Source organism: Eucalyptus grandis, chromosome 6, assembly GCF_016545825.1.
Source record: "Eucalyptus grandis isolate ANBG69807.140 chromosome 6, ASM1654582v1, whole genome shotgun sequence".
In the NCBI taxonomy this organism is placed as follows: Eukaryota; Viridiplantae; Streptophyta; class Magnoliopsida; order Myrtales; family Myrtaceae; genus Eucalyptus; species Eucalyptus grandis.
The window spans coordinates 2,461,014-2,487,631 of NC_052617.1; the positions used below are offsets into that span (position 1 = coordinate 2,461,014).

The 26,618-nt window shown below is 39.5% G+C and overlaps 2 protein-coding genes across 2 annotated transcripts; both read right to left on the reverse strand.

Annotated features, from left to right (window-relative positions):
- Positions 1 to 269: 269 nt before the first annotated feature.
- LOC104447854 (putative receptor protein kinase ZmPK1) lies at positions 270 to 3,153 on the reverse strand. Its single transcript, XM_039314912.1, has one exon. The coding sequence runs from the start codon at positions 3,108 to 3,110 to the stop codon at positions 684 to 686; it is 2,427 nt and encodes an 808-aa protein (XP_039170846.1). The 5' UTR covers positions 3,111 to 3,153; the 3' UTR covers positions 270 to 683.
- Positions 3,154 to 13,827: 10,674 nt separating this feature from the next.
- Positions 13,828 to 16,430, reverse strand: LOC104447852 (putative receptor protein kinase ZmPK1). The gene is given in 2 exon segments (XM_010061581.3): positions 13,828 to 15,785; positions 15,788 to 16,430. Coding segments are annotated over 2 exon segments (2,151 nt in total). The 5' UTR covers positions 16,146 to 16,430; the 3' UTR covers positions 13,828 to 13,992.
- Between the last annotated feature and the right edge of the window lie 10,188 nt (positions 16,431 to 26,618).

Genomic DNA, 26,618 nt, shown 5'->3' on the forward strand with positions numbered 1-26,618 from the left:
TGTCGATTCGTCGAAGATAGGACTCATTCCCTCTCTTTTTATCACATAAACAAGGTCAACTTGAGAGAGAGAGAGAGAGAGAGAGAGAGAGAGAGCTGCCAGCATCGACCAGATCTACAGCTCTTCTCAACCAAAACCCAAATTAATTTGATCCCCACCTTCTATGATCATGCATGTGCCCCTGAGCAGATGGATATAATTTGACCGCAGCCCTAAAAAGCATAGTTTCTACCTTATCATAGAGCGAGTTCATATATAGTATGGACACGTTGCAGAAACTTGCCGACATTCGAGTCGACTAGGTTCGATTTCTCTCGATCGTCGATAATTAATTAAACTCATGTAACGGGTATGATGGATCGGATCCACATGAACTCGAATCCAGGAAATAGATACAAATTCGCTAGGGATGAATAGCTTTCGGCGGACAAGTAGAAGCGCATCGAACCCGCTTTCGCTTGCGAGATCTGTGTAACCAGCCGACAAACTAACGGGGACAGAATCTCTGGTTATTCTCAAGAAAGCAAGCGGTGACTGAACCTCGTTCGAAAATATAAGTTAACCTTCGCTAAGTTCTCGTTGGACTCCATATCTTTAAGCAACGAGACCATGCCAAGCCAACGCTGCAGATTTAAATACTTTCAGAAGCACCTGAATCAACTCCACTTCACACTGCACCGAAATCAACCGTCGTTCTCGTGCCTCAGGAGCATTTCCACCACTTGGCTCATGGTGGGTCTGGCGTCTTTATCTTCCTCCACGCACCTAAGCGCGACCTCGATCAAAACCTCCATCTTCTTCGGGTCGTAGTCACCCTTGAGCGCTGGATCCACCATCTCTTTGAGGCGGGACCCCGTCCTCCCCGGTTCGTTCACCTTGTTCCTTGCCCACGGGACAAGCTGGACTTGCTTGGCGTCCCCTCCGCTCTCCAATGAGTGGACACTCGTCGTCGGGCTGATTCCCGTCACCATCTCTAGCATGACGATCCCATAGCTGTAGACATCCACCTTGGACGTGATGGACAGATTTGAGACCCATTCGGGAGCCATGTAGCCTCGGGTTCCTCTGATCCTTGAGAAGTCGGAATTCATCACCTTCCCTCGGTCCATAAGCTTGGATAGCCCAAAGTCTGCGACTTTGGGTTGGTAATCGGAATCTATGAGAATGTTCTGAGGCTTCACATCGCAATGCAGAACCCACTCCAGGCACTCCTCGTGGAGATAAGCTAGGCCCTTCGCGGTGCCTACCGCTATATCGAATCGCCTCTTCCAGTGGAGCTCTGGCGACGACAGGTTCTGTGCCAAAGACCCGTGTTCCATGAACTCGTACACCAATAACCTGTGCTTTCCCTCGGCACAGTAACCCCACATCTCGATCAAATTCATGTGGTTCACCCTCCCGATCGTGCTGGCCTCGGCCAGAAAATCGGCCTCTCCAGTCGTAGCATTGCTGAGCACCTTCACTGCCGCGACCCGATCATCAGGCAACAGGGCCTTGTACACGATCCCGCCTGCGCCTCTCCCAATCTCCTTGCTGAAATTCCGCGTTGCCTTCTTGAGCTCGTCATAGGTGAACCGCTTGAACCCGGTCGCGGCGAGGAGGTAGCTCTGGTGTGCAGAAGTGACATCCTGCTGGTTCCTAATCAGGAAGAACCACACCAAGAACACCACCACGATCTCGATCCCTCCCACCACGCAGGCGAACCAGAGCATGAAGTTCAACGCCCCGTTTTTGCCTTTCTTGGAGTAAGTCCTGTCCAAGATCTTCACCTCTGGCGTGGGAGGGCAACTGTACTGAGTCCTCTTCACCAGTTGGTCCACAGTGAAGGTCTTATTCTTGGGGACCTTGATGAAGAACTCGCCAGTGAAGCTGGGCAGGTTGTGACCATTCAGGAGCTCGATCTTGGGGTAGCAATCGAACGTGCCCCCGGAGCCCGACTTGCTGTACTGGAATCCTCGGCAGTTGCACAGGTTCAGGCAAGTCTGCCGGCACGTCTCGAGAGTGGTGTTAAAGATGGTGTTGTAGTCGTAGCCATAGAAATCGATGTACAGGAGCTTCACGAACCGGATCTCGTCGGTGACGCACCCATCGGAGAAGGTGAAATCGGGCACGCAACCGGCCGACCAGTCGCCCGGGACCTTGGGGACGTACCCAGGCACGCAGGAGCAGCTCCGACCCTTGGCCGGGTCGTAGCTGCAGAGGCTGTTGTTGCCGCACACGCCGTGGATGAAGCAGGGGATGCTGCTGAGCGCTTCCCACGTCACGGCCCAGACAGCCGAGCCCCGCTCGCGGCTGTAGACCCGCAAGTTGCCGTCAAAGTCGAGGGTCATCCTTCTCTGCTTAGCCGCGCCGTAGTCAGAGGTGGAGAACGAGTAGTTGTCGGAGGACTGGAAGCGGCCGAGGGGGTCGAGCACAGCGATGCGGCTGCTGTTGTAGAGGAATCGGCCAAGCTGATTACTCGGGACCCACGGGTACGGCCAGTAGACGCCCGAGATCGACGGGCCGTCGAAGAGGAGGCGGAGGACATTGTCGTTGTCGAAGTAAAGCTTGTAGAAACCGCTCGAGTAGTTGTACCGGCTCCGAGCAGAGATCAGGAACGTGTTTCTGGTAAGTGGCTGCTGAGGCAGGAGGGTGTTGGTCGGCGAGTCGAAGCTCTGCCACAGGACGCCGCCGCTGCCGTCGGCGAGGAAGAGATTCCCGGTATCGTTGAGGCGGAGCTCGGCGGCGGAGCCGGATCTGGTGCCGGAAGACCAGACCTCGGCGCCGGCATCGCCCGCGTCGGTGAGGACCAGGTTGCCCGAGTCGAGGAGGGACAAGGCGGAGCGTCGGCCGTTGACGGGGGCCTCGCGGTTGGCCATCCAGACGGGGGTGCAGTTGGCACCGGAGCAGGAGTGGTCGCTGAACCAGACGGCGAAGCAATAGGCGTTGTCGCCAACGGGGAAGAAGCCAGCGGAGACGACGCCGGAGGGAGAGACAAGGACGCCGCCGGGGTCCTCGACGGAAAGGGACGCGCGTTTGGCGAGGCTGGGCAGCGCCGAGGTGGAGAGCCGACAAGACTGGAGGAAGAGGAAGAGGAAGAGAGGGAGGAGGAGCGAGGGTGGCGGAGCCATTAGGACTCGGCGGCGAAAGGCGAGTTGCAGTGAATCTCGCCGAGGACGATATACATATATTATATATTATATAAATAAATAAATATATATATATATATATATATATATATTTGTGTGTGTGTGTGTGTGTGTGTACGCGGCGAAAGGCAAGCCGCCCATTAAATGCATTGCCTTGTCCACATGGTAAATGGTCAGAAGAGAATATTTTGGATTGATCTCTGGACGTTGCTTATCGTGAAATATGGATCGCCATGTCTAGAAAAGGGACAAATTATGAGGCAGGTCCCTGCTGGTTTTAACTCGCATTTAGGTCGCGTTGCTAGTTATTAAGATCGGGGACCAAACTCATCTATGGATAGTTTGGTTCTGATTTTATTTTCAATGAACTCGCTTTAATAACTAACTAATCTGAATGTTACAAAAAAAATTGACATGGCGACTTGCGTAACAATAATAATAACTAGTGAACTCATATATTGACCTAGTAAATTACTTGATTTTACAACTTCCATATCACATTAACTAACTTTCTTTTAAAATAGGTAGGTCAACATAAGTATCAAAAACACCATTGCACTTTTGATTGACCTGTATAAGATTTTGTTAAGGCTTGCGAAGTAATCCTATTTAGCATTTATCTATCTATCTCTCTTGTGACTCATAGCCACCTTTGAGCCTAACTTCCATGCTTCCCTCGCCCTATTCACCAATCTGTTAAAGATTTTGAGGATGACCCTTCACTTTTTCTTTTTTCCTTTGAAATTTCTCTTCCGGTGTTAAAATTAGAGTAACTATGTTTGATTTGAGATCTCAAATTTCAGACTTTTCTTTCTATGAATTTTCGGCGCCCACTTTTGCACGTCCAAGACATGCCACCCTCCACCGTCATCTCTACAATTGCATTTATCTCCCCATGCGTCGATGGATGGCACTGCGACATTCATAAGTCAAAGTCAAGGCTGATATGATTGTCGTGAAGGCAGCAAAAGTTAGGCAACAACTACAATGTGTAATGGAAGGTCCAGGCATTACGGAGCCGAGGCGGATGAAGATCAGGTCAACGTCAAACGATGCGGCGCCGAACGTGTACACTCTGCCGCCGCATTATAAAAAAATCCCTTGTTTTGACAAGTGGCTGCTTGTCCTAACGTGGATACTTGAGGGGAGACGGAACCAGGTCTAGACAAACGGGTGCCACGTGTCCATGTGTCGCTTCCCCCGAGAAGTTAAAATGCATATTAGAAATATATTGTTTGCCCCGATCGAGAGTGGTCCGGTCTGGTTGGTTGCTCTTTGCACGCAATATCGAAGTATCAATTAGAAAACTTGTTAAAATTGGAGCCTATTCGGTCTTTTTTTTTTCAACGATCAAAGAGCAGATGGCCAAAAAAAGTAAAATATAAAAAGTTCTCATTAAATGCTGCGGTTAACTATTCGGAAAAATATACTCATTGAGCATGATTTCAATTTATAAATTTGCCCATTTGACGTGTAGGATGTTCTTGAGTTGGGGGCATTTTCGATTTTTTTTTATAGCTACAATCTAGCTAATTTGAAGTAGTTTTTTCTTCTTTTACATTTCAAGTTATAGTATATTTAAGGCCTAATCGTTGATAGTGAAAAGTTTTTAAGTATGGGAAGGTTAAGTATCAAAATAATACAATTGCTTAAAATATATACAAGTCAAATCTACTTGATATCATTTGATATTCAATTTTGAATTTTGCTTTCATTGCTTGGTAACTAGAGTAAGTGATGGTCATGATAACAATGAACTTTTAACAAATGATATAGGATAGTGAAATTACTATGGAATCTCATGGTCGTATCATATGCATTTTTCATTAGCAAACTTTACGGGCATTGGTAATTTATTAAATGGAAAATTGAAGATCTAAATGACCATGAGGTGGGCCAAGACAGAAATTCGGTGCCGAATCAATGGGCAAGTTGGGCCTGGGCAAGGGCCTTGAGACGCGGCACGACCATGTGTTAATTAAAAGCGATTATGAATAATTATTGTTAATGATGTTCCTTTGATATATGATATTTGTAGGCCCTGATAAGATAAAATAATCCCGAATTTATAATATAGCAGAGAAATACTATAGAACTCGGGGTTAAGCAACAACCTAAAATAACACAAATACCAAAATGAATTTTATTTGATTTCCATTTCTATTTTTTTAGCCAAAACGTTCATGAAAAAATTATAGCTAAGTCTATGTGTCAAATTTTGTATATTACGAAAATTTCAGGTGTCTTGAATTAAAAAATAATAATCAAATTGCATATTACTTAATATTTTCTTTGAGCATAAAGTACAAGTCAATCTAGATACAAGTCTTTTCATCATTTATAAGGTGGCACTTTAGTAAAGACAAATGTAACGGCTAATAAGCCGTCATTAAAGAACCTAGCTCCTCTCTCTTCTAATAAGATAGAGCACCTATAATTTTGCAAAGCATGAGTTGCTAGTTAGGATTGCCTTGGATTCTAAGATCTCCCAAAATCCTAAGTTGGAATAATTTACAAAATCCAATTTGACTACAAACTAAAATACTAGACTAGAGTGGCCATCAATCAGTTTAGGTAAACCTAGACCGATAGGATCTCAAGTAGCGTAGGGAAATCAAACCAACTCATTGCATGCGTGAAGGAATTGGTCAAAGGCAATCTAGAGATCTTAGGTCCATGAGTTAGTTACGTGTGGGACGGATTAACATCCTAAGATGCCTTTTTCCAGCACCACAACCCTACTTTTGGTTTAGTCACGAGTCGTTTGTAAGTTAATTTTCCAAGTATACATGATGCTTTCAAGAATTTTGCCAAAACACTCATCTAGCGACGTTATCGATCAACGGAACTCCCATGTGGGGTGCGTGACTCCACAAATGCGCGCAAGCGCGAACCTGGACCGAATGTATATGCCAGTATCTAGCCCCCTTGGCAAGAAACATTTGATTGGACCGGATTGAAAAATTTAGGCCGACTTGACTTTGGACCCACTAACTTATGGATAGGATTTTATTAGCCCGCTTGATTTGGTTTTGACCCGCAAGACAGTTTTCCAATTCCAACTCTATCTCTCGTTTCTTCATTGATCCCATCCACTAGTGTTCAGTATTCCCATTACAAGTATTCCTATTAAATCATCATAAGATAATTAATGATTTATTGAAAAATACAACTCAATGTTTTACTTGTCATTAAAGTCAAAACGGGGTTAATATCATTAATTATCCATGATCATATCTCTTTCTCAATCCAATGCACCTAACGTTTACATCATCTAGATAATATACAAGCCATGTAATCTCGTCTTGGTGAGCCATCTTTATCATTATTAATTTTGATATTCCCTTAATTTCTAAAATTACAAGTATATATATCGACATAGCCGGCGATGACTAGTGTGGAATCGAATTAAAGAATTTATGTTAAACAAAGCTATAGTTTATTGCATGTTCATCAATTCATCTAATTTTTTTTTCCAGTTATTGTCACTCCATTGGTAGTTGGCACTTAACTTTAATCACTAAGTAAGATTTGAAACTTTGTGAGCTTTCTTGTGACCCGAGTCTAATCATTCATGACATTGTCTCCTTTTCATTTGTTTACATGTTCTATTTTTTTTTTTTTTTTTGGTACTACATCATGCCTCAATTCTTCCTATCGATTAAGTAATTGGGCATGCTGGTACTGACTTGATAACAATTTGAAAAGTTGGTGTTAGTGATGATGCTTCTTTGCTGTGAGTTCTTCCTTGTATGAATACATATAAAATCGAGAGACATAACTTGCACGTTTGACATGTTTTTTTCCACAGTAATTACAGTTGTCAAAATGAGTGCTCCTTTTAAAAAAGATGTTTGATCAATGTTTCATAGTTATTAGCGGTGAGCATCGATCCAAGGTCAACTGTGGACCAGCCCAACTTGGCCGGTCCGGTTCCTAGAGGGATTGGGCTAGTGCTCGATCTTAAGATCCTCGGACGTTGCACTATGCCAATTAGCCATCAAACGTGGAAGTTTAGGGTTGGTCCAATTCGGATCAACCTTGTACATATGATAATATATGATATATGATTATTATATTATAAGCTTTTGTTTACTCTAAACCCCTAGTGCCTCATTCTCTATTCTCTTCATAGTTCAATTTGCATTGTAAGTTAGAAAATAGAAAGAAACCCAACCCTTATATGATCGAAAAAAAAAAAAAAACTCATCACTCGCCTTGGCTTTGCTTGCCTTTGTTCCCCTGCATTGTATGTTTGCTTTTATGATTTGTTGCTTTTAGCAAGTGTGAAATATCCATTGTTACTTACTTATATTTATATTTGATATGTATTGGTATTCATAGTTTGACTGCTTAATTTCACATAATTGATGGATATATAATTTGAAATAGTAAATTTGTCCTTTTAAAGAACACAAAAAATGAGACAAAAAATAATTAGTTGATCTCGAGTGACCCTGAAACCGAACCAAACTCATTGGGTTTGGCCCATTGGACCAAAATATCAAGCACGGCCAGCCCCCTCTCTCCTTACATTGCAAAAGTTACAAAATTGCCATTAACCTTAAATTACTAAATCACCCTTGCCATGTCATGTGATTGCAAATTAAAAGCATGCATTAGCCTCTCAATCCTAGCATCTAAAGTGGAAAGTCATCTATCCATGTGTTAAAATTGCAGCCAATAGGGAGTTATCTTAGTCAATAAGGGATCAACATGAGCCATAAAATCAATCAAAGGTTAAGATTGCATCTTATATCCGAATTTTTCCCATCAAAATGCAAGATACATTGTCTTCCTCTCACATTAAGTGCCATTCACTACACACACAACTCACTCTCACTAAAATTTTTAGTTTCACAAACTCTCTCTCTCTCTCTCTCTCTCTCTCTCTTCAAAGGTTGTACTTTGCACTGGAATCTCTTCCTCGTTGCAGTTTCATCAATTCTGATTTCCTTCCGACCATTCCTTGCAAATCAACTCTTGCAAATAAGGTTTTGGTGATCATTGTTTCCTTGATTTTTTTATCAATTTTGAGATTGCTTACCCAATTCCAATAATCAAAGGTAGGTCCAATAATGCTTTAGTCATCCATTTCATGTGATCATCCAAAGATGAAAGGATGAACATAGTTCAAAGTTGAAGGAAAATCTTCGATCTATATTCAATTCCAACTACGAGGTGACAAAATTTGACAGTTATAAGTTAGATCATATATTAGTATTAGTTTCATAGAATAGATGTTCTTTTGCATGTTAAGAAGTTTTGAGATCATAATTTTCTAGGATAGCCGAATGCTTTACTTGTCTATAGAAGTTGATTTGGCCAAATTGCATGTCGTTTTTATTAGAATTATTATGTTAGGATAGGTATTCTTGGGAAATTAGCCTAGTTTAGTTTATTGCATGAATTTATATAATTCTATCCTAAGTTCATGTTCGACCAAATGACCTTATGTAGTCCTCAATGTTCATTTTGATAATTTATTAACTTAGGATGATCTCATGTTCGGTGAATGTTAATTAGGAGTGATTTGATGATGTTTTCTGAATTATTTCATTAATAGAAGAGTAGATTAGGATTTGCTTGATGTTGAATGTTCGAAGAAATTGATGAATATTCTTGAGAGCATGTTGAAGATACACTATTGGTCTGGAGAATAGGTTGACTGTGTTTGAATATGCTTGAATATACTTGAATTTGAGTTTGAAGATTCAAAGCTTTTTCTTAAAAACTCAAGTTTGAAAAACTTTCAAGTGTTTATCTCTTTTTTTTTTTTTTTTTATGTTTCAAATTTCAAAAAATTGTCTAAAACAATAGTTTTAGCCAAGAAGATCATAAGCTTTCTCATTATATAAAATTTGTAAAAGTCAAAGTTTATTTGGTCCAAAAAGGTACAAGCTCAATCTAGTAAAATGTTTGATGTGAAAAATTTATTCCTGACATATTTTGCAATTTTGAGGAACTTGGATGTCTTTTTTGCAAAAAGTTAAAAAAAAAAAACAAAAGTTGTTGAGGAGGACCTTAATTGTAGATTTGCAAATTTTCATATATATAGAGTCTAGGGGGTCGTTTTTGCAATGAATTGGACAAGTTCCTTCATCGGCCTACAAAACTGTTTACATTTGAATCCTTGGGGAAATATTTAATTTTGTCTAAGATGGGGGCTTATTTGAAAAGTCTTCAAAACATGAAATTTGAAGATAACATGTAGGGCTAGTTGGTTGTTAAATTTGGTGAGCATTTAGCTCCTTAAAAAATTTTCCCTTATTTTTCAAAAGTCAGATCATTACCGAGTCTGATTCAGGGTAGTTAGGTTAAATTGAGAAATTCAGCTCACAATTGGGGAAAATGATCTCAATGAACATTAAACTACACTCTTGAGGCTTTCAATTGCCACCAATTTCATTCAATTTCGACATAATTAAGGCCCTTAATCAGATTTAAACATAATCAGGCAGATGAGGATAAAAATTTAGAAGTGACCCTCTTGGTTCACTAATTGTTTGCTTGACTCCTAAGGCTAATTAGCCTAATTGCATGACTTAGTTGGCCTTGCATGATGATTAGGTGTATGATAGACTACATTTGCATGTCCTTCGGCAGGTAGTTTAGATGGGGGATTAGAACCTAGTTAGGGATTAATGACGTTAACCTATAATTGCTTTGTGAACACAATTGGGGTTAATAACCATTGACTTTAATCAATGAACCCCTAATTTGATTAGGAGGTGGTGGGGCTAATCGAGTTGCATGGGAGAAATCAAATTCCCAAGCCAAATTTCTTGATTGATTTTTATGAGTGAATGTATGAATTATATGAAATGGATGGTGGAAACTAATGATGATAGTGGCGGCCAAGAGCTTGAAGATCGGCAGCTGAGAGCTAAGGTGGCGTCTCAAGGAGTTTAATTAGTATTAGCTTAGATTTAAATAGGCTAGTTTAGTTAATGAACTTAGGTTAATTTAGACTTGAGACAGGTATAACAGAAAAGATATAATTTTCACATAGCACTTAGTTGAGTGTCTTAAATTTTTCTTGGCTCATTTAAATGTCACATCAAAGTAAAATCGATCATTTGAGTGTCATTTCCGGCAAATTATCCTATGTGGATTTTTTTGTATTTTCTTAAAATGATTTTATAAATTTTTTTAGTTTTTATTTATCTTTTTTCCATTGATTTTACTTTTCTATGAGCTGGGTGTAAGGCTTCACTCTCAGCCAATAGTGTTGCGAAGGCCCTAGGAAAGGCCATCATTGACTATGGGTGAGGGCCTTCGAGGTAAGGTTACGATGGCCTAGCTGACCACAGGCGAGGGCATGAAGGCTCTCACTAGATCTAGGATAGGCCAATAGTAGATTTACAGGGTAAGCAAATTGTAGTAATACTTAAGTGATCGTTTTTTCAGATTTATGATATATAAGTGAGCAAAAAAATTATAAAAATTGTCCATGTTGGCGGTGACGATGCTATATAGGATGACTGGCGTCCATGTCAAATAAAATAAATCGCCAATGGCACTCAAATTATCGATTTTTCAAATCCGTGACATTTAAATAAGCGAAAAAAAAAATTATGGCACTCAAGCAAACGTCGTATGAAAATTATGGCACTCCTACTTTACTTATCCGGTTTAGACTTTAACAAATAATCTAGCTTAAATTCTAATTAATAAAATCAAATTAGACTTAGCATCACCTTTTAATAAATGGTTAGAATATCTTTGATTAGTTTCATCATCATAATATGCATAGATTTAGATGCACCCTAGATAGGATTAGTTTATAATCTCTAGTTTTTTGGGGGTGCATGACCGAAGACTTAATAACAAGGCATTGTTTACATGACCCTCCCAAAAATTCAATTTATTGGAAAGAGTCTAGAAGTATTGCTTGAAATACGGTCCAAACAATCAATCAAAATGGTGGTCCAAATAGTCCATCAAATGTCAAACCCAACTAGACCATCAATTAAAAGTGTAGGCTTTAGATTTTTCATTTTTTAATTCTTTAATGGCCTAAGTAAATATTGGAGTCGCCACTAACTTATCTAGGGTCCGTTAGAAACCAATCAAGACATGGAAGGGTCATATTGATTCCTCCACAACCAAATTTTTTAAGTTTGGGGACTTAATTATGCTAATGTTACTATTAAAACCCTTGTGGTACCACTAACTTGAAAGGTTATTGTCTAAGTAGTCAAGCACGCTTTTACCAATTATGACCTTAGGATATCAAAGTCGCCAAGTGATCATGCATATATTTGTGAGGGGTTTTTTTATAATCTTGAACTAATCCTAACCATTCTAGAAAGAAAATTAACAAACAAGTTATCAAAGTGCAATGTGGTAATAAAACAACTAAGTATTGAAAGTGCAAGCATTAGGCACACAAATATCATGAGGACTTGCGGTAAGGCATGAGAAAGAAAACTCGATACTCATCAGGCAAATAAAATACATGGCCACGTTTTTAAGTCTCAGGACATGAACCACCATAAGTATGAAATTAGGGACTTGATTCTATTTAAGGTAAGCCAAGTTCACTCACTATTCAACAAACCAACAAGCAATCGATTAACTCCAGCCACTTCCTAATCAAACTAGGGATTTATTAATCGAAGGGATTGAATATTTTGTGTTTGCAAAGCAATAAGATAACATCATTGATTCCTAATTATACTATAATTATCCTTCTAATCTACTCGCTAAAAGATCATGCCTTCCTAGCCAAGATTGAAAAAAAAAACATTTCATCATCAATTCGATCACCTCCTAATCAAACTAGGGAAACATAATAATTATCATTAACCTCCATTTGTGTTTGTAAAGCAGTAGACTAATATCATTATCCCTAATTTTAAATTATAATTTCCCGCCTAAGCTAACTGCCGAAGAACATGCATATATGCAATTGAAAGGCAATCAAAGTGTCCACGAACAAGGGTAATTGAACATTTCAATGTTAGCACACAAGTCAACTAGCGATCAACCAAGCAATGGCATGAATCCACTAAGAAGAGAAGAAGTAGCATTTTCCTAACCAAATTCCTAAAATTTCTACCTTTGGATTTATTAAAAAGACATTAATATTATTATTTTAAATATTTATTATTTTTTAAATATTAAAAACTAGATCTAGGTCGGGCCGAGTTCTTGAACCCAACTCCGAGAATAGAGACTGAGTCCTATCCTAGGCCGTGATCATGACTGGGCTCCTAAATCGAGTCCAGTTGGATCAAGGCCTAGTTTCTTTTTTGGCTTGACCCTATTGGTGCCAGTCCGTGGTTTCAGTCAAATTATGCCAAATTTCCATGATTTTGCCAAAATTGACTTTGGAATTGAGTTGATTTGGTTTAATCGAATTTCAATAGGTCTAATTAGCATTATTTATGAAGGCCAATAGGGCTCCTTGAGAATTGGTCCACTTTTCTCAAGCCCGATTTCTTAAAATTGGCTTGAATTTCAATGTGTTACGACTTTAGATCAAATGTCACGAAGGAAATTATTCTAAAAAATGATTTAAAATTTGTTGATTGATGGTCAAAATTCTTGATTTGATTGAAAAGTCAGTTCCTAGTCAATTTTTGTGAAAACTATTGATTACAAGTCTAATTAAGGGTGCACTTTTATCGCGAAAACTCAATGATACATGAAAATACCTTTTGGTAAAACATTTTCTAGGAATACGATTAATTTTCCTTTGTTTAGTAATATATGATTAAAAATATTTTATGTTGTTTAAATATTATTGGAAGATGATCTCAATCTCATTACCTTATTTTAGGCAAAAACAAGTTCGAATTTTTAAATTTTAAATTTCTAAAAAAAAAATGAAATTTTTAACTATTTTATTTTCTCTTTTTATTTTTATTTTATTTTTTTTTTAAAAAAATTGATTTTAAAATTATTTTTAAAATTAATTTTCTTTTCTTTCCATTTTCAATTTCTCTCATCCTCTATCGCTACAGAGTAGTGACATCCACAAGCAAGCTTTGCCTCGCCAAGATAGGGTGAGTCATGAGCTTGTCGATCTCGATGGAGCTCGAACTGGCGAGCTTGGGCTTGTCTAGATCGGCCAAGGCTTGAGCTTGCTAGCCCGTGTCTTGGCCACTTGCCGGGCTGTTGATAGATGTGGAGACACACAGCCAACAGAGGAAGAAGGGGGAATAAGGAGAAAGGAAATGAAAGAAAAGAGAAAAGAAAAAAAAGAAAAGAAAAGAAAAGAAAAGGAAGGAAAAAAAATCAAACATAAATAAGTAAATATTCGATTTTTAGAAAAATTAATTTGTAAGATAAACTTTTCATTGATCAATGACCCTTAGACTGAGAGCACAAGTTTTGATAGGAAAATATTTTTTTGTTAACTAGGAAAACATTCTTTGTTGACTTATTTTTTAAACGAACTCAATGCAATGCAAAAAGAAAAAAAGAAAAGAAAAGTTTTCCACAAAATGAACCACCTCTAAACTTGAAAATAATGGAATTGATGATTTTTCGAAGTTTTCAGATTTTTGAAAAAAATGTTGACAGGTTGATATTAGGGGTTGACCAAAATCAATTCAAAGGTAAACCAAGGAATTAACGTCTAAGTTTAAATAAAATGTGATGAAACTTAAAAAATGTTGAAAAACACTTAAATCATTCTTTTTACCCTATGAAATGGGTCATGTTGCAATCATAAATCCATAATCTCAAATTTTTATTATGTGACCAACTAGCTAAAATCAGGTGTCAACAAATTTCATAACTTCAAAGAGTGAGATAATGCCAAGCCATTGCAAATTTAAAAATTTTAAGAAGCCCATCATGTGTGACCAAAGAAATAGCACCTAAATCAATCTCACTTCACTTGCACCCTAATCTAACTATCATTCTCTTGCCTAAGAAGCATTTCCACCACTTGGCTCATGTTGGGTCTGGCGTTTTTATCTTCCTCCACGCACTTGAGCGCGACCTCGATCAAGACTTCCATTTGCTTCAAGTTGTAATCGCCCCTGAGCGCAGGATGCACCATCTCTTCCAGATGGGACCCCGTCTTCTTATTCCTCGCCCACGGGACGAGCTGGATTTTCTTGGCATCCCCTCTGCTCTCCAATGAATCAACACTTGTCGTCGGGCTAATTCCAGTCACCATCTCTAACATGACGATCCCGTAGCTATAGACGTCCACCTTGGACGTGATGGGCAGATTTGAGACCCAATCGGGAGCCATGTATCCTCGGGTTCCTCTAATTCTCGAGAAGGTGGAATTCCTCACCTTCCTTCGGTCCATTAGCTTGGAAAGCCCAAAATCCGCAACTTTGGGTTGGTAGTTGGAGTCTAAGAGTATGTTCTGAGGCTTCACGTCGCAATGCAGAATCCACTCCAAGCACTCCTCGTGGAGATAAGCTAAACCCTTTGCGGCGCCCACTGCGATGTCGAACCGCCTCTTCCAATGAAGCTCAGGTGACGACAAGTTCTGTGCCAGTGATCCGCGTTCCATGAACTCGTATACCAATAGCCTGTGCTTTCCCTCGGCACAGTAACCCCACATCCCGATCAAATTTATGTGGTTCACCCTGCCGATCGTGCTAGCCTCGGCCAGAAAATCGGCCTCTCCAGTTGTGGCATTGCTGAGCACCTTCACTGCGACGACCCGATCATCTGGCAATACGGCCTTGTACACGATCCCGCCTGCGCCTCTCCCGATCTCCTTGCTGAAATTCCTCGTTGCCTTCTTGAGCTCGTTGTAGTTGAACTGCTTGAACCCGGTTGCGGCATAGAGGTGGCTCTGATGCGCAGAAGTGACGTCCTGCTGGTTCTTGATCAGGAAGAACCACACCAAGAACACCACCACCATCTCGATCCCTCCCACCACGCAGGCAAACCAGAGCATGAAGTTCAACGGCCCGTTTTTGAGTTTCTTGGAATAAGTCCTGTCCAAGACCTTCACCTTCGGGGTGGGAGGGCAAGTGTACTGAGTGCTCTTCACCAGCTGGTCCACGGTGAAGGTCTTATTCTTGGGGACCTTAATGAAGAACTCGCCGGTGAAGCTGGACAAGTTCTGGCCATTCAGGAGCTCGATCTTGGGGTAGCAATCGGACATGCGGCCGGAGCCCGACGCACTGTACTGGAATCCTCGGCAGTTGCACAGGTTCAGGCAAGTCTGCCGGCACTTCGCGAGACTGGTGTTATAGATGACGTTGTAGTCGTGGCCATAGAAATCGACGTACTGGAGCTTCACGAACCTGATCTCGTCGGTGACACACCCGTCGGAGAACGTGAAATCTGGCACGCAACCGGCCGACCAGTCGCCCGGGACCTTGGGAACGTACCCAGGCACGCAGGAGCAGCTCCGACCCTTGGTCGGGTTGTAGCTGCAGAGGCTGTTGTTGCCGCACACGCCGGGGATGAAGCAGGGCATGCTGAGCACTTCCCACGTCACGGCCCAGACAGTTGAGCCCAGCTCGCGGCTGTAGACCCGCAAGTTGCCATCAAAGTCGAGGGTCATCCTTCTCTGCGTAGCCGCGACGCCATAATCAGAGGTGTAGAACGAGTAGTTGTCGGAGGACCGGAAGCGGCCGAGGGGGTCGAGCACAGCGATGCGGCTGCTGTTGTAGAGGAATCGGTCATAATGATCACTTTGGAGCCACGGGAACGGCCAGTACGCGCCCAGACCGACGGGCCGTCGAAGAGGAGGCGGAGGACATTGTCGTTGTCGAAGTAAAGCTTGTAGAACCCGGTTAAGTAGTTGTATTGGCTCCGAGCAGAGATCAGGAACGTGTTTCTGGTGAGTGGCTGCTGAGGGAGGAGGGTGTCGGTCGGCGAGTCGAAACTTTGCCAGAGGACGCTGCCGTTGGTGAGGAAGAGGTTCCCGGTGTCACTGAGGTGGAGCTCGGCGGCGGAGGTGGAGCTGGTGCCGGAAGACCAGACCTCGCCGCCGGCGTCGCCGGCGTCGGTGAGGACGAGGTTGCCCGAGTCGAGGAGGGATAATGTAGAGCGTCGGCCGTTGACAGGGGCCTCGCGGTTGGCCATCCAGATGGGGGTGCAGGCGGCGCCGGAGCATGGGGGGTCGCTAAACCAGACGGCGAAGCTGTAGGCGTTGTCGCCGACGGGGAAGAAGCCAGAGGAGAAGGCGCCGGAGGGGGAGACGAGGACGTCGCCGGGGTCCTCGACGGAAAGGGACGCGCGTTTGGCGAGGCTGGGCAGCGCCGAGGTGGAGAACCGACAAAATGGAGGAGGAAGAGGAAGAGGAAGAGAGGGAGGAGAAGCGAGGGCGGCGGAGCCATTAGGACTCGGCGGGGAAAGAGTTGCAGTGAATCTCGCCTAGGACTATATTGAATTGACCACCAAGGCCCTTTCACAGTTAATATGAGATACACTTATAAATATTCATCCCCTCTGTTCTCCATTGCTAATCCTTCATGTATTTTGGTTTTCCTGACCAAACAGTCCAGTGATTTTTGCTTTTGGGTTGAGCGCGTTGTACGGTTGGGATCGATCGCAGCAGTCGGTTCCCATAACTTTTCTCCGGTGCTCTCTGGGTGGAAAACAGGGGAAGCCCAATTATTGGGATGCTGACTTCAAGTGTATCAATTATTGACTTCAGTCTATCATTAATACTCTGAATTATCCCCATAAGAAAGTGGCCATCTGATGCGGGAGCTAGGATACCATGGTAGCTTCTCCTTCCTCGCTTCTCTTACTTTTCTCATTTTCCTTTTCTCTGGATTTCTTTTTTTCTGTCTATTGGAACACACTCATTCTATTTTGAGTTCTTTTTAAACTTTTCTCTATTTGCCAAGTGCAATGCCACGTAGGATGCCATTGCAACACTTCACAACAAGTTCTAAACCAGGTCAGCATTTTCATTTATCTTTTCAAATGGACTGATTAACTCGAACAAAGAAAAAGAGTGTATGATTTAAGAGCCCAATTACCCGAAAACAAATTTAGTGACCTGATTGCGCAAATTCAAAATGTTTGGGATTACTATGTGTTTTTCCTTAAAAAATAATTAAAGTAGTAAGCCTCAAAAAGAGTAGCACAAAAGAATTTGCACCTCCAAAGCAAACAAGTTATGTGATTGAAATCAAGTGACACTGATTATACTGAGGCATATTGGGATAGAACCTATTACACACATCGAGCATCGATACATATCCTCAAATTGCCACATACTAGAAGGCCGAACCTGAAAGCTATACCACCTTATTCACCCACCAAAGCAACGGCATTGCCTGTATCTAACTGAACATGGCTCTAGGAAGAGAGCAATTTGTGACATCCAATTATTTTGCACTTTAACTAAGCTTATGGAAAGCCATTGTTCCTAGTCACATTACATAACCCAAGCTTTCGTTGAGTAAGATTCCAATAACACTGGGATTATTTGGTTGATTAGAAATTGTAGCCCTATCATGATTTTTTGGTGGAAGAGTAATCATAGGAGGAAGGTTTGGACAGAGATCAACTTATCTCCTAGAGGAAGAGGAAGGAATGGATCTTATATTGAATGATATTCTTAGAAAGACTTATTTCAATAGTTTCTAAAAGAGAATCTTCAAAATTTAGTAATTTAGCATCACATAAGATTAGCAAAATGGAAGTATTTAAGCCTTCTTTGGTAAGAGACTTAATACCCACTTGTACTAAACCCATGTGAATGTAATTATATTTTTTCATGTATTTGTTAAGAGAATTTTGATTTAGTAGTTTAATAGTTTCAAAAGATCTAGAAAGAGGTAGATCTCTTTCTTCAATTGTGATTATGTAATCTTATTTTTTTTTCAAAAATCTAAACTTTGATTGTTTATAAATTTGATCAAGTTGTACTTTAGAAATTTTCCAATTTTACTATAGATTTATTGAAATCTTCTATGTTTATTTCTTTCCTATGTATAAAACCTTGATTTGAAGACATACATGATACGAAACTAGAGGAAAATGTTAATCTTCTTAACATATCCATTTTAATAAGTTTCTTTTCACACTTCTAGGCTACCAACTAGAGCTTACCAATGGACTTACTACCTTACTGGGTTTTCCTGCCGATACATCTTATCTAAGGAAGGTTCCAACCAAACTGGACAAACGTATTAAAAGAAAATATTAAGTTAATCAATATATCTCCCTCTTGGCTATGATACTAGATAGCCCTCACAATCTAGGGTACTACATAGAGGATAAGAAATATTAAGTTAACCAATATATATGTATGTATACATGTGTATATATATGTATACATATATATTGGTACAGTTGAATAGTGTGAAATATGGATCGTTGTGTCCAGAAAAAGGGGCAAACTATGAGGGAGGTCCTAACTGATTTTAACTCGCTTTTAGGTCGCGTTGCTTTTTATTAAAACGGGGGACTAAACTTATCAATAGATAGTTTCATTTTGATTTTATTTTCAACGAACTTGCTTTAATAACCGACAAGTATAAATGTCACAAAAATTTGGTGTGGCTACTGGCATGACAATGATAATAATTATTGAACATGCATAATAGCCTGGTAAATTACTCAGCTTTTTGACTTCTACATCAAATTGACCCGCTTTCTTTTACAGTAAGTAGGTCAACCTAAGTCTCAAAAACACTATTGCACTTTCAGTTAAACCATACAAGTGAAAAGGATTTTGTTAAGGCTTGCAACATAATCTTAATTAGCACATATGTACATACATACCTACATGCCTCCTCGCTGTTGTCATTTATGGCTCATTATTGAAGTGTTTGAGGATGGCCCTTCACTTTTTTTTTTATTTTCTTGTGAAATTTCTCTTCTAGTGTTAAGACTAGAGTAACTATACTTGGCTTGAGATCTCAAATTTTAGACTTTTCTTACTATGAATTTTCGTCTCCCGCTATTGATCTCAAATTTCAGACTTTTCTTTCTATGAATTTTCGTCTCCCACTATTGCATGCTATGTAGCACGGACACGGACATGCGGCACGACTCGACACGATATGCCGATACATTATTTCTAAAAAAATAGAGAATTCCGACACGTTCCGACACATTATATATTAAATATATTTTTTATACATAAATGCAAAAATAAATAATAAAAAAGCATATAATTAATTTATACTAAAAATATTAATTCAATATTTGTTAATATCATTCATTGTTTTAATTTGACAGAGATTGAATAAGAAATTCAAAAATTGCAAACACAAAAAAATAAATTTGAAGGAACATGTCATGTTTTTTTACACTTGTTGGAAATTAGTGATATTTCTTATTGTTCCAAACGGAGTTTGGAGTTCATGATATAGACTAGCTTGGAGCTCCTTTGCAAAACAAGGTTCGAGAAAAATGAAAATCTAGAACAAGAACTCTCAAAGTACGACCAAAAGAAAAGGAAATAACTAAATTCGCCATGGAAAATGTAAGAGATAACTCACAAGTTAAAGACATAGACCAAAAGAAATAACTCACAAGTGACGTCTGCGAGAGATGGAAAGAAGCAAAAAAAAAAAAAAAATCACAACTTTAAGTTTGCAAGAGTGGCGGAGCGACGGCGGCGAGAAGAGGGGCATTCCATCGTCACTCACGAGAATGTCAAAACTTATAAGAGAAACTTGAGATGAGAATTTTCTTCTTTCCCCTTTATTTTTGTTATTTTCATTATTTTTCTAATATATTTATATTTTGACCCTTTAAGTATTGAAATTTTTAAAAATGACCCCATGTGTGTCGGAATCGCTTGTCAAAATTTCGGACTTGCGTGTTGGAGTGTGTTAGGAAGAGTAGACCACATGTTGGATTTTCTGACACCGTTGATCACGTGTTTTTGTTAGGAAGAGTAGACCACATGTCGGATTTTCTGACACTGTTGATCGCGTGTCGGAGCGTGTCGGAGTGTCGAAGTGTCGGACACAATACGAAAACTTCTGGAGAGTATCGGTGCTTCTTAGATTGCATGTCTAAGACATGCCACCCTCCACCGTCCTCTTTACGTCTCCCCATCAGACTCTTGTTTCTATGAATTTCGTCTCCCACACTGCATGTCCAAGACATGCCACCCTCCTCCGTCCTCTCTACGTCTCCCCATCAGACTTTTCTTTCGATGAATTTTCGTCTCCCACACTGCAAGTCCAAGACATGCCACCCTCCTCCGTCCTCTCTACGTCTCCCCATCAGACTTTTCTTTCCATGAATTTTCGTCTCCCACATTGCACGTCCAAGACATGCCACCCTCCTCCGTCCTCTCTACTTCTCCCCATCAGACTTTTCTTTCTATGAATTTTCGTCTCCCACACTGCATTTGCCACCCTCCTCCGTCCTCTCTAATCAGACTTTTCTTTGGATGAACCACCCTCCACCGTCCTCTCTACTTCTCCCCATCAGACTTTTCTTTCTATGAATTTTCGTCTCCCACCATTGCACGTCCAAGACATCCCACCCTCCACCGTCATCTCTACGTCTCCCCATGCATCGGTGAATGGCACTGAGAGATTCACAAGTCAAAGTCAAGAGTGATATGGGGCCGAGGCCGCTGAAGATCAGGTCAACGTCAAACAATGCGGCAAGTCACCTGACGTGGACACTCTGCTGCCTGATAAATCCCTCATTTTGACACGTGGCTGCTTCTCCTAACGTGGGTACTTGAGGAAAGACGCAATCAGGTCTAGGCAAAGGAGTGCCACGTGTCCACTGCGTCGCTTCCCCCAAAGAAGTTAAAAAGCATACTAGAAATATATTGTTTGCCCCGATCGAGATTGGCCCGGTCTGGTCGGTGGCTCTTCGCACGCAATATCGAAGTATTGATTAGAAAAATAGTCAAAATTGGAGCCTAGTCGGTCATTTTTTTAACCTCATCAAAGAGCGAACGGCCAAAAAAGATAAAAAATTCTCATTAAACGCTGCGGTTAATTATTTGGCAAAATATACTCATTGAGCATGATTTCAATTTATAAATTTACCCATTTGATGTATAGGATGTTCTTGAGTTGTGGGCATTTTCAAAAAATAAAAATAAAAATTGTAGCTATAACTTAGCTAATTTGAAGTAGTTTTTGCTTTTTTTACATTTCAAGTTATAGTGTATTAAAGGCCTGATTGTTAATAGTGAAAAGTTTTTAAGTGTGGGAAGCTTAAGTGTCAAAATAATACAATTGCTGAAAATATATACAAGTCAAATCTACTTGATATAATTTGATATTCAATTTTGAATTTTGCTTTCACTGCTTGGTAACTAGCATAAGTGATGGTCATGATAATACTTAACTTTTAACAAACGATACAGGATAGTGAAATTAATATAAAATCTTATGGTCGTATCATCTGCATGTTTCGTTAGCAAACTTTGAAGGCGTTGGTAATTTATTAAATTAATAATTGAAGATCCAAAATTATAAGCCAATTCTTTCATAAAAAAGATCGATCAAACTCAACATAAAAAAGATCGATCAAACTCAATATTATCAACTGATACAAGATGTCTCCATCAGCAACATATAAAATACGAGATAAATAATTTTGAAATGGTATAAAAACATGACCAAAAGGCTTTATGAGAAGATAGTAGGTTGCATTTGCAGAATTTGTTCTCGCACGTTGGCTGATGAGTTTTAGCTGGTGCGATTTTTGGAATATTGGATGAAGGTTTAGGACCATGAGGTGGGCCTAGACAAAAATTCGGTGCCGAATCAGTGGGCAAGTCGGGCCTGGGCGAGGGCCTTGAGACGGGGCACGACCATGTGTTAATTAAAAGCAATTATGAATAATTATTGTTAATGATTTTACTTTGATATATGATATTTGTAGGCGCTGATACGATAAAATAATCCTGAATTTCTAATATAGCAAAGAAATACTATAGAACTTAGGGATTAAGCAACAACCTAAAATAACACAAACACCAAAATGAATTTTATTTGATTTCCATTTCTATTTTTTTAGCCAGAAAGTCATGAAAAATTATAACTAAGTCTATGTGTCAAATTTTGTATATTGCGAAAATTTCAGGTGTCTCGAATTAAAAAATAATAATCAAATTGCATATTCCTTAATATTTTCTCTAGCATAAAGTACAAGTCAATCTAGATACGAGTCTTTTCATCATTTATAAAGTGACACTTTGGTAAAGATAAATGTAACGAGCCTAACGGCTCATAAGCCATCATTAAAGACCCTAACTCCTCTTTCTTCCAATCAGATGGAGCACCTCTAATTTTGCAAACTAGGAGTCGCCAGTTAGGGTTGCCTTGGATTCTAAGATCTTCCAAAATCCTAAGTTCGAATAATTTACAATTTTTTTTTTTTACTACAAACTAAAATACTAGACTAGAGTCGCCACCGATCAATTTAGGTAAACCTAGACCGATTGGATCGCAAGTAGTGTAGGGGAAATCAAACCAACTCATTGCATGCATGAAGGAATTGGTCAAAGGCAATCTAGAGATCTTAGGTCCATGAATTGGTTATGTGTGGGACAGATTAACATCCTAAGAGACCTTTTTTTGGGGCACCGCAGCCCTACTTTTAGTTTAGTCATGAGTCATTTGTAAGTTAATTTTCCAAGTACACATGATGCTTTCTTATCTGGCGACATTATCGATCAACATAACCATTTTCCCATGTGGGGTGCATGACTCCACTTAAGCGCGCAAGCGTGAACCGTGACCGAACGTATATGCCAATATCTAGCCCCCTTGGCAAGAAACATTCGATTGGACCGGACTTTAAAATTTAGGTCAACTTGACTTTGGACCCACTAACTTATGGATAGGATTTTATTAGCCCGCTTGATTTGGTTTTGACCCGCGAGACAGTTTTCCAAGTCCAACTCTATCTCTCGTTTCTTCATTGATCCCATCCACTAGTGTTCAGTATTCCCATTATAAGTATTCCTATTAAATCATCATAAGATAATTAATGATTTATTGAAAAATACAACTCAATTTTCAACTTGTCATTAATGTCAAAACAGGGTTAATATCATCAATTATCCATTATCATATCTCTTTCTCTATCCAATGCACCTAACGTGTACATCATCTAGATAACATACAAGCCATGTAATCTCATCTTGGTGAGCCACCTTTATCATTATTAATTTTGATATTCCCTTAATTTCTAAAATTATAAGTATATATATCGACATAGCTGGTGATGGCTAGTGTAGAATCGAATTAAAGAATTTCTGTTAAACAAAGCTAATGCTCTTCAAATTTTAAATGAACAAATAGTTTATTGCACGTTCATCAATTCATCTAATTTTTTTTCCAGTTATTGTCACTCGATTGGTGGTTGGCACTTGACTCTTAATCATTAAGTGAGATTTGAAACTTTGTGAGCTCTCTTGTGACCCGAGTCTAATCATTCATGACATTGTCTCCTTGTCATTTGTTTACATGTTCTAATTTTTTTTGGTACTACATCATGCCTCGATTCTTCCTATCGAATTAAGTAAATGGGCATGCTGATACTGACCTAATAACAATCCGAAAAGTTGGTGTTAGTGATGATACTTCTTTGCCGTGAGTTCCTCCATGTATGAATACATATAAAATCGAGAGTCATAACTTGCATGTTTGACATATTTTTTTCCACAGTAATTACAGTTGTCAAAATGAGTGCTCCTTTTTAAAAAAGATGTTTGATCAATGTTTCATAGTTATTAGTGATGAGCAGTCAACTGTGGACCAGCCCAACTCGGCCGATCCAGCTCCTAGAGGGATTGGGCTAGTGCTTGATCTCAAGATCCTTGGACCTTGCACTATGCGAGTTAGCCATTGAATTTGGAAGTTTAGGGTTGGTCCAATTTGGAACAACCTTGTACATATGATAATATATGATATATTATATATTATAATATAAGCTTTTGTCTACTCTAAACCCCTAGTGCCTCATTCTCTATTCTTTTTATAGTTCAATTTGCCTTGTAAGTTAGAAAATAGAAAGAAAAGCAACCCTTATTTGACCAAAAAAAAAATAAATCATTATTCGCCTTAGCTTTGCTTGCCTCTATTCCCCTGCACTGTATGTTTGTTTTTATGATTTGTTGCTTTTAGCAAGTGTGAAATATCCATTGTTACTTATACTTATATTTGATATGTATTGATATTCATAGTTTGACTACTTAATGTCACATAATTAATGGATATATAATTTGAAGTAGTATATTTGTCCTTTTAAAGAACACAAAAAATGAGACAAAAAATAATTAGTTGGTCCCGAGTCACCCTGAAATCGAACCAAACCCATTAGGCCAAAATATCAAGCATGGCCAGCCCCTTTTCTCCTTACATTGCAAAAGTTACAAAGTTGCCATTAACCTAAAATTACTAAATCACCCTTTCCATGTCATTTGATTGCAAATTAAAAGCACTCATTAGCCTCTCAATCCTAGCATCTAAAGTGGAAAGTCATCTATCCATGTGTTAAAATTGCAGGGGAGTTATCTTAGTCATTAAGGGATCAACATGAGCCATGAGATGAATCAAAGGCTAAGATTGCATCAAATATCCGAATTTTTCCCATCAAAATGCAAGATACATTGTTTTCCTCTCACATTAAGTACCATTCACTATTACACACACAACTCTCTCTTACTAAAAGTTTCAGTTCCACAAACTCTCTCTCTCTCTCTCTCTCTCTCTACCAAGGGCAATGCTTCACACTGGAATCTCTTCCTTGTTGTAGTTTCATCAATTCTGATTCCCTTTTGACCATTCCTTGCAAATCAACTCTTGCAATTAAGCTTCCCATTGTGTCCATAAGGTTTTGGTGATGGTTGTTTCCCTGAGTTTTGATCAATTTTGAGATTGCTTACCCAATTCCAATAATCAAAGGTAGGTCCAAAATGCTTTAGTCATCAATTTCATGTGATCATCCAAAGACAAAAGGATGAACATAGTTCAAAGTTGAAGAAAAATCTTCGATCTATATTCAATTCCAACTATGAGGTGAAAAAATTTGACAGTTAGGAGTTAGATCATATATTAGTATTACTTTCATATAATAGATGTTCTATTGCATGTTAAGAAGTTTTGAGATCATAATTTTCTAGGATAGCCAAATGCTTTACTTGTCTATAGAAGTTGATTTGGCCAAATTGCATGTCGTTTTTATTAGAATTATTATGTTAGGATAGTTATTCTTGGGAAATTAGCCTAGTTTGGTTTATTGCTTGAATTTATATAATTCTATCCTAAGTTCATGTTCGACCAAATGACCTTATGTAGTCCTCAATGTTCATTTTGATAATTTATTAGCATAGGATGATCTCATGTTGGGTGAATGTTGATTAGGGGTATTTGATGATCTTTTCTCAATTATTTCAATAATATTTGAGTAGATTAGGATTTGCTTGATGTTGAATGTTCGAAGAAATTGATGAATGTTCTTGAGAGCATGTTGAAGATACACTATTGTTCTGGAGAATAGGTTGAAGTGGTTGAATACGCTTGAATATACTTGAATATGAGTTTAAAGATTCAAAGCTTTTTTTATAAAAACTCAAAATGAAAATTTCATGTTTATCTATTTATCTATTTTTCTTTTGGGATAAGTGCTACAGAAGTCTTAAAACTTGTCATGAAAATGCAATTGAGTCCTAAAATTTGCAAAAAGCGCAATCAAGTCCTAAAACTTGTCAAATTGTTTCAATTGAGCCCTAAAGTTAACGCCGTCGACTTTTTTTAACGGAAAGTGCTAACGTGGCATTTAAAATTAATTTTTTTTTCCTTGTGGCTTTTTAAAATTTTTAAATTTAAATTAGATTTAAAAATTAGAAAATAAAAGTTAAAATTTATTTAAAAAACAAAATAATTAAAAAAAGAAAAGAAAAAAAAGAGGCCGCCACCCATCGCCGGGGGCCAGGACTGCGCTAGCCCCTCCAACGATGGCGGCCCGGCGAGGCAGCGGCAGCAAGTGTGACGACCCAAACTCGGGGCAGTACGGAGGGATGGACTAAAATCACTTTGGCAGTATGCGGGTGAGGCTAAAAGAACATGTCTCCCGTCCCACATCGCTTAGGGGGGGAGTCCTGGGCTAGTTTATAAAGGCTTGGGTCTTTTAATCTGTATAACATGTTTTAAAGCCATGAGGACTCATCGTCCAAAGCGAACAATGTTATACAAAGGGCCTGAGTTGTTATGAATGGTATCGAGTCAACTCCCGACCGCGTGTGGGGGCCACAGCGTTCTCTCTGTGCCTTAAGGGGGGAGAATGTGATGACCCAGACCCGGGGCAGTACGGAGGGATGGATTGAGATCGCCTTGGCAATACGCAGGTGAGGCTAAAAGGGCATGTCTCTCGTCCACATCACTTAGAGGGGGAGTCCTGGGTTAGTTTATAAAGCTTGGGTCCCTTTAATCAGCGAACGCGGAAAGTCGTGCCTCGGTGTCCAAAGCAGATAATATTATACAGGGGGGCCCGGGTCGTTATGGCGATGGAGGAGTTGCTTTTTTTTTATAACAATTTTAAAAATAAATTTTAACTTTTCTTTTTAGTTTTTAAATCTAATTTTAAAAAATGGAATAAAAAAAA

Excerpts from the sequence above, each read along its gene's own strand:
- LOC104447854 (XM_039314912.1), bottom strand. The coding sequence starts at position 3,110 with ATGGCTCCGCCACCCTCGCTCCTCCTCCCTCTCTTCCTCTTCCTCTTC.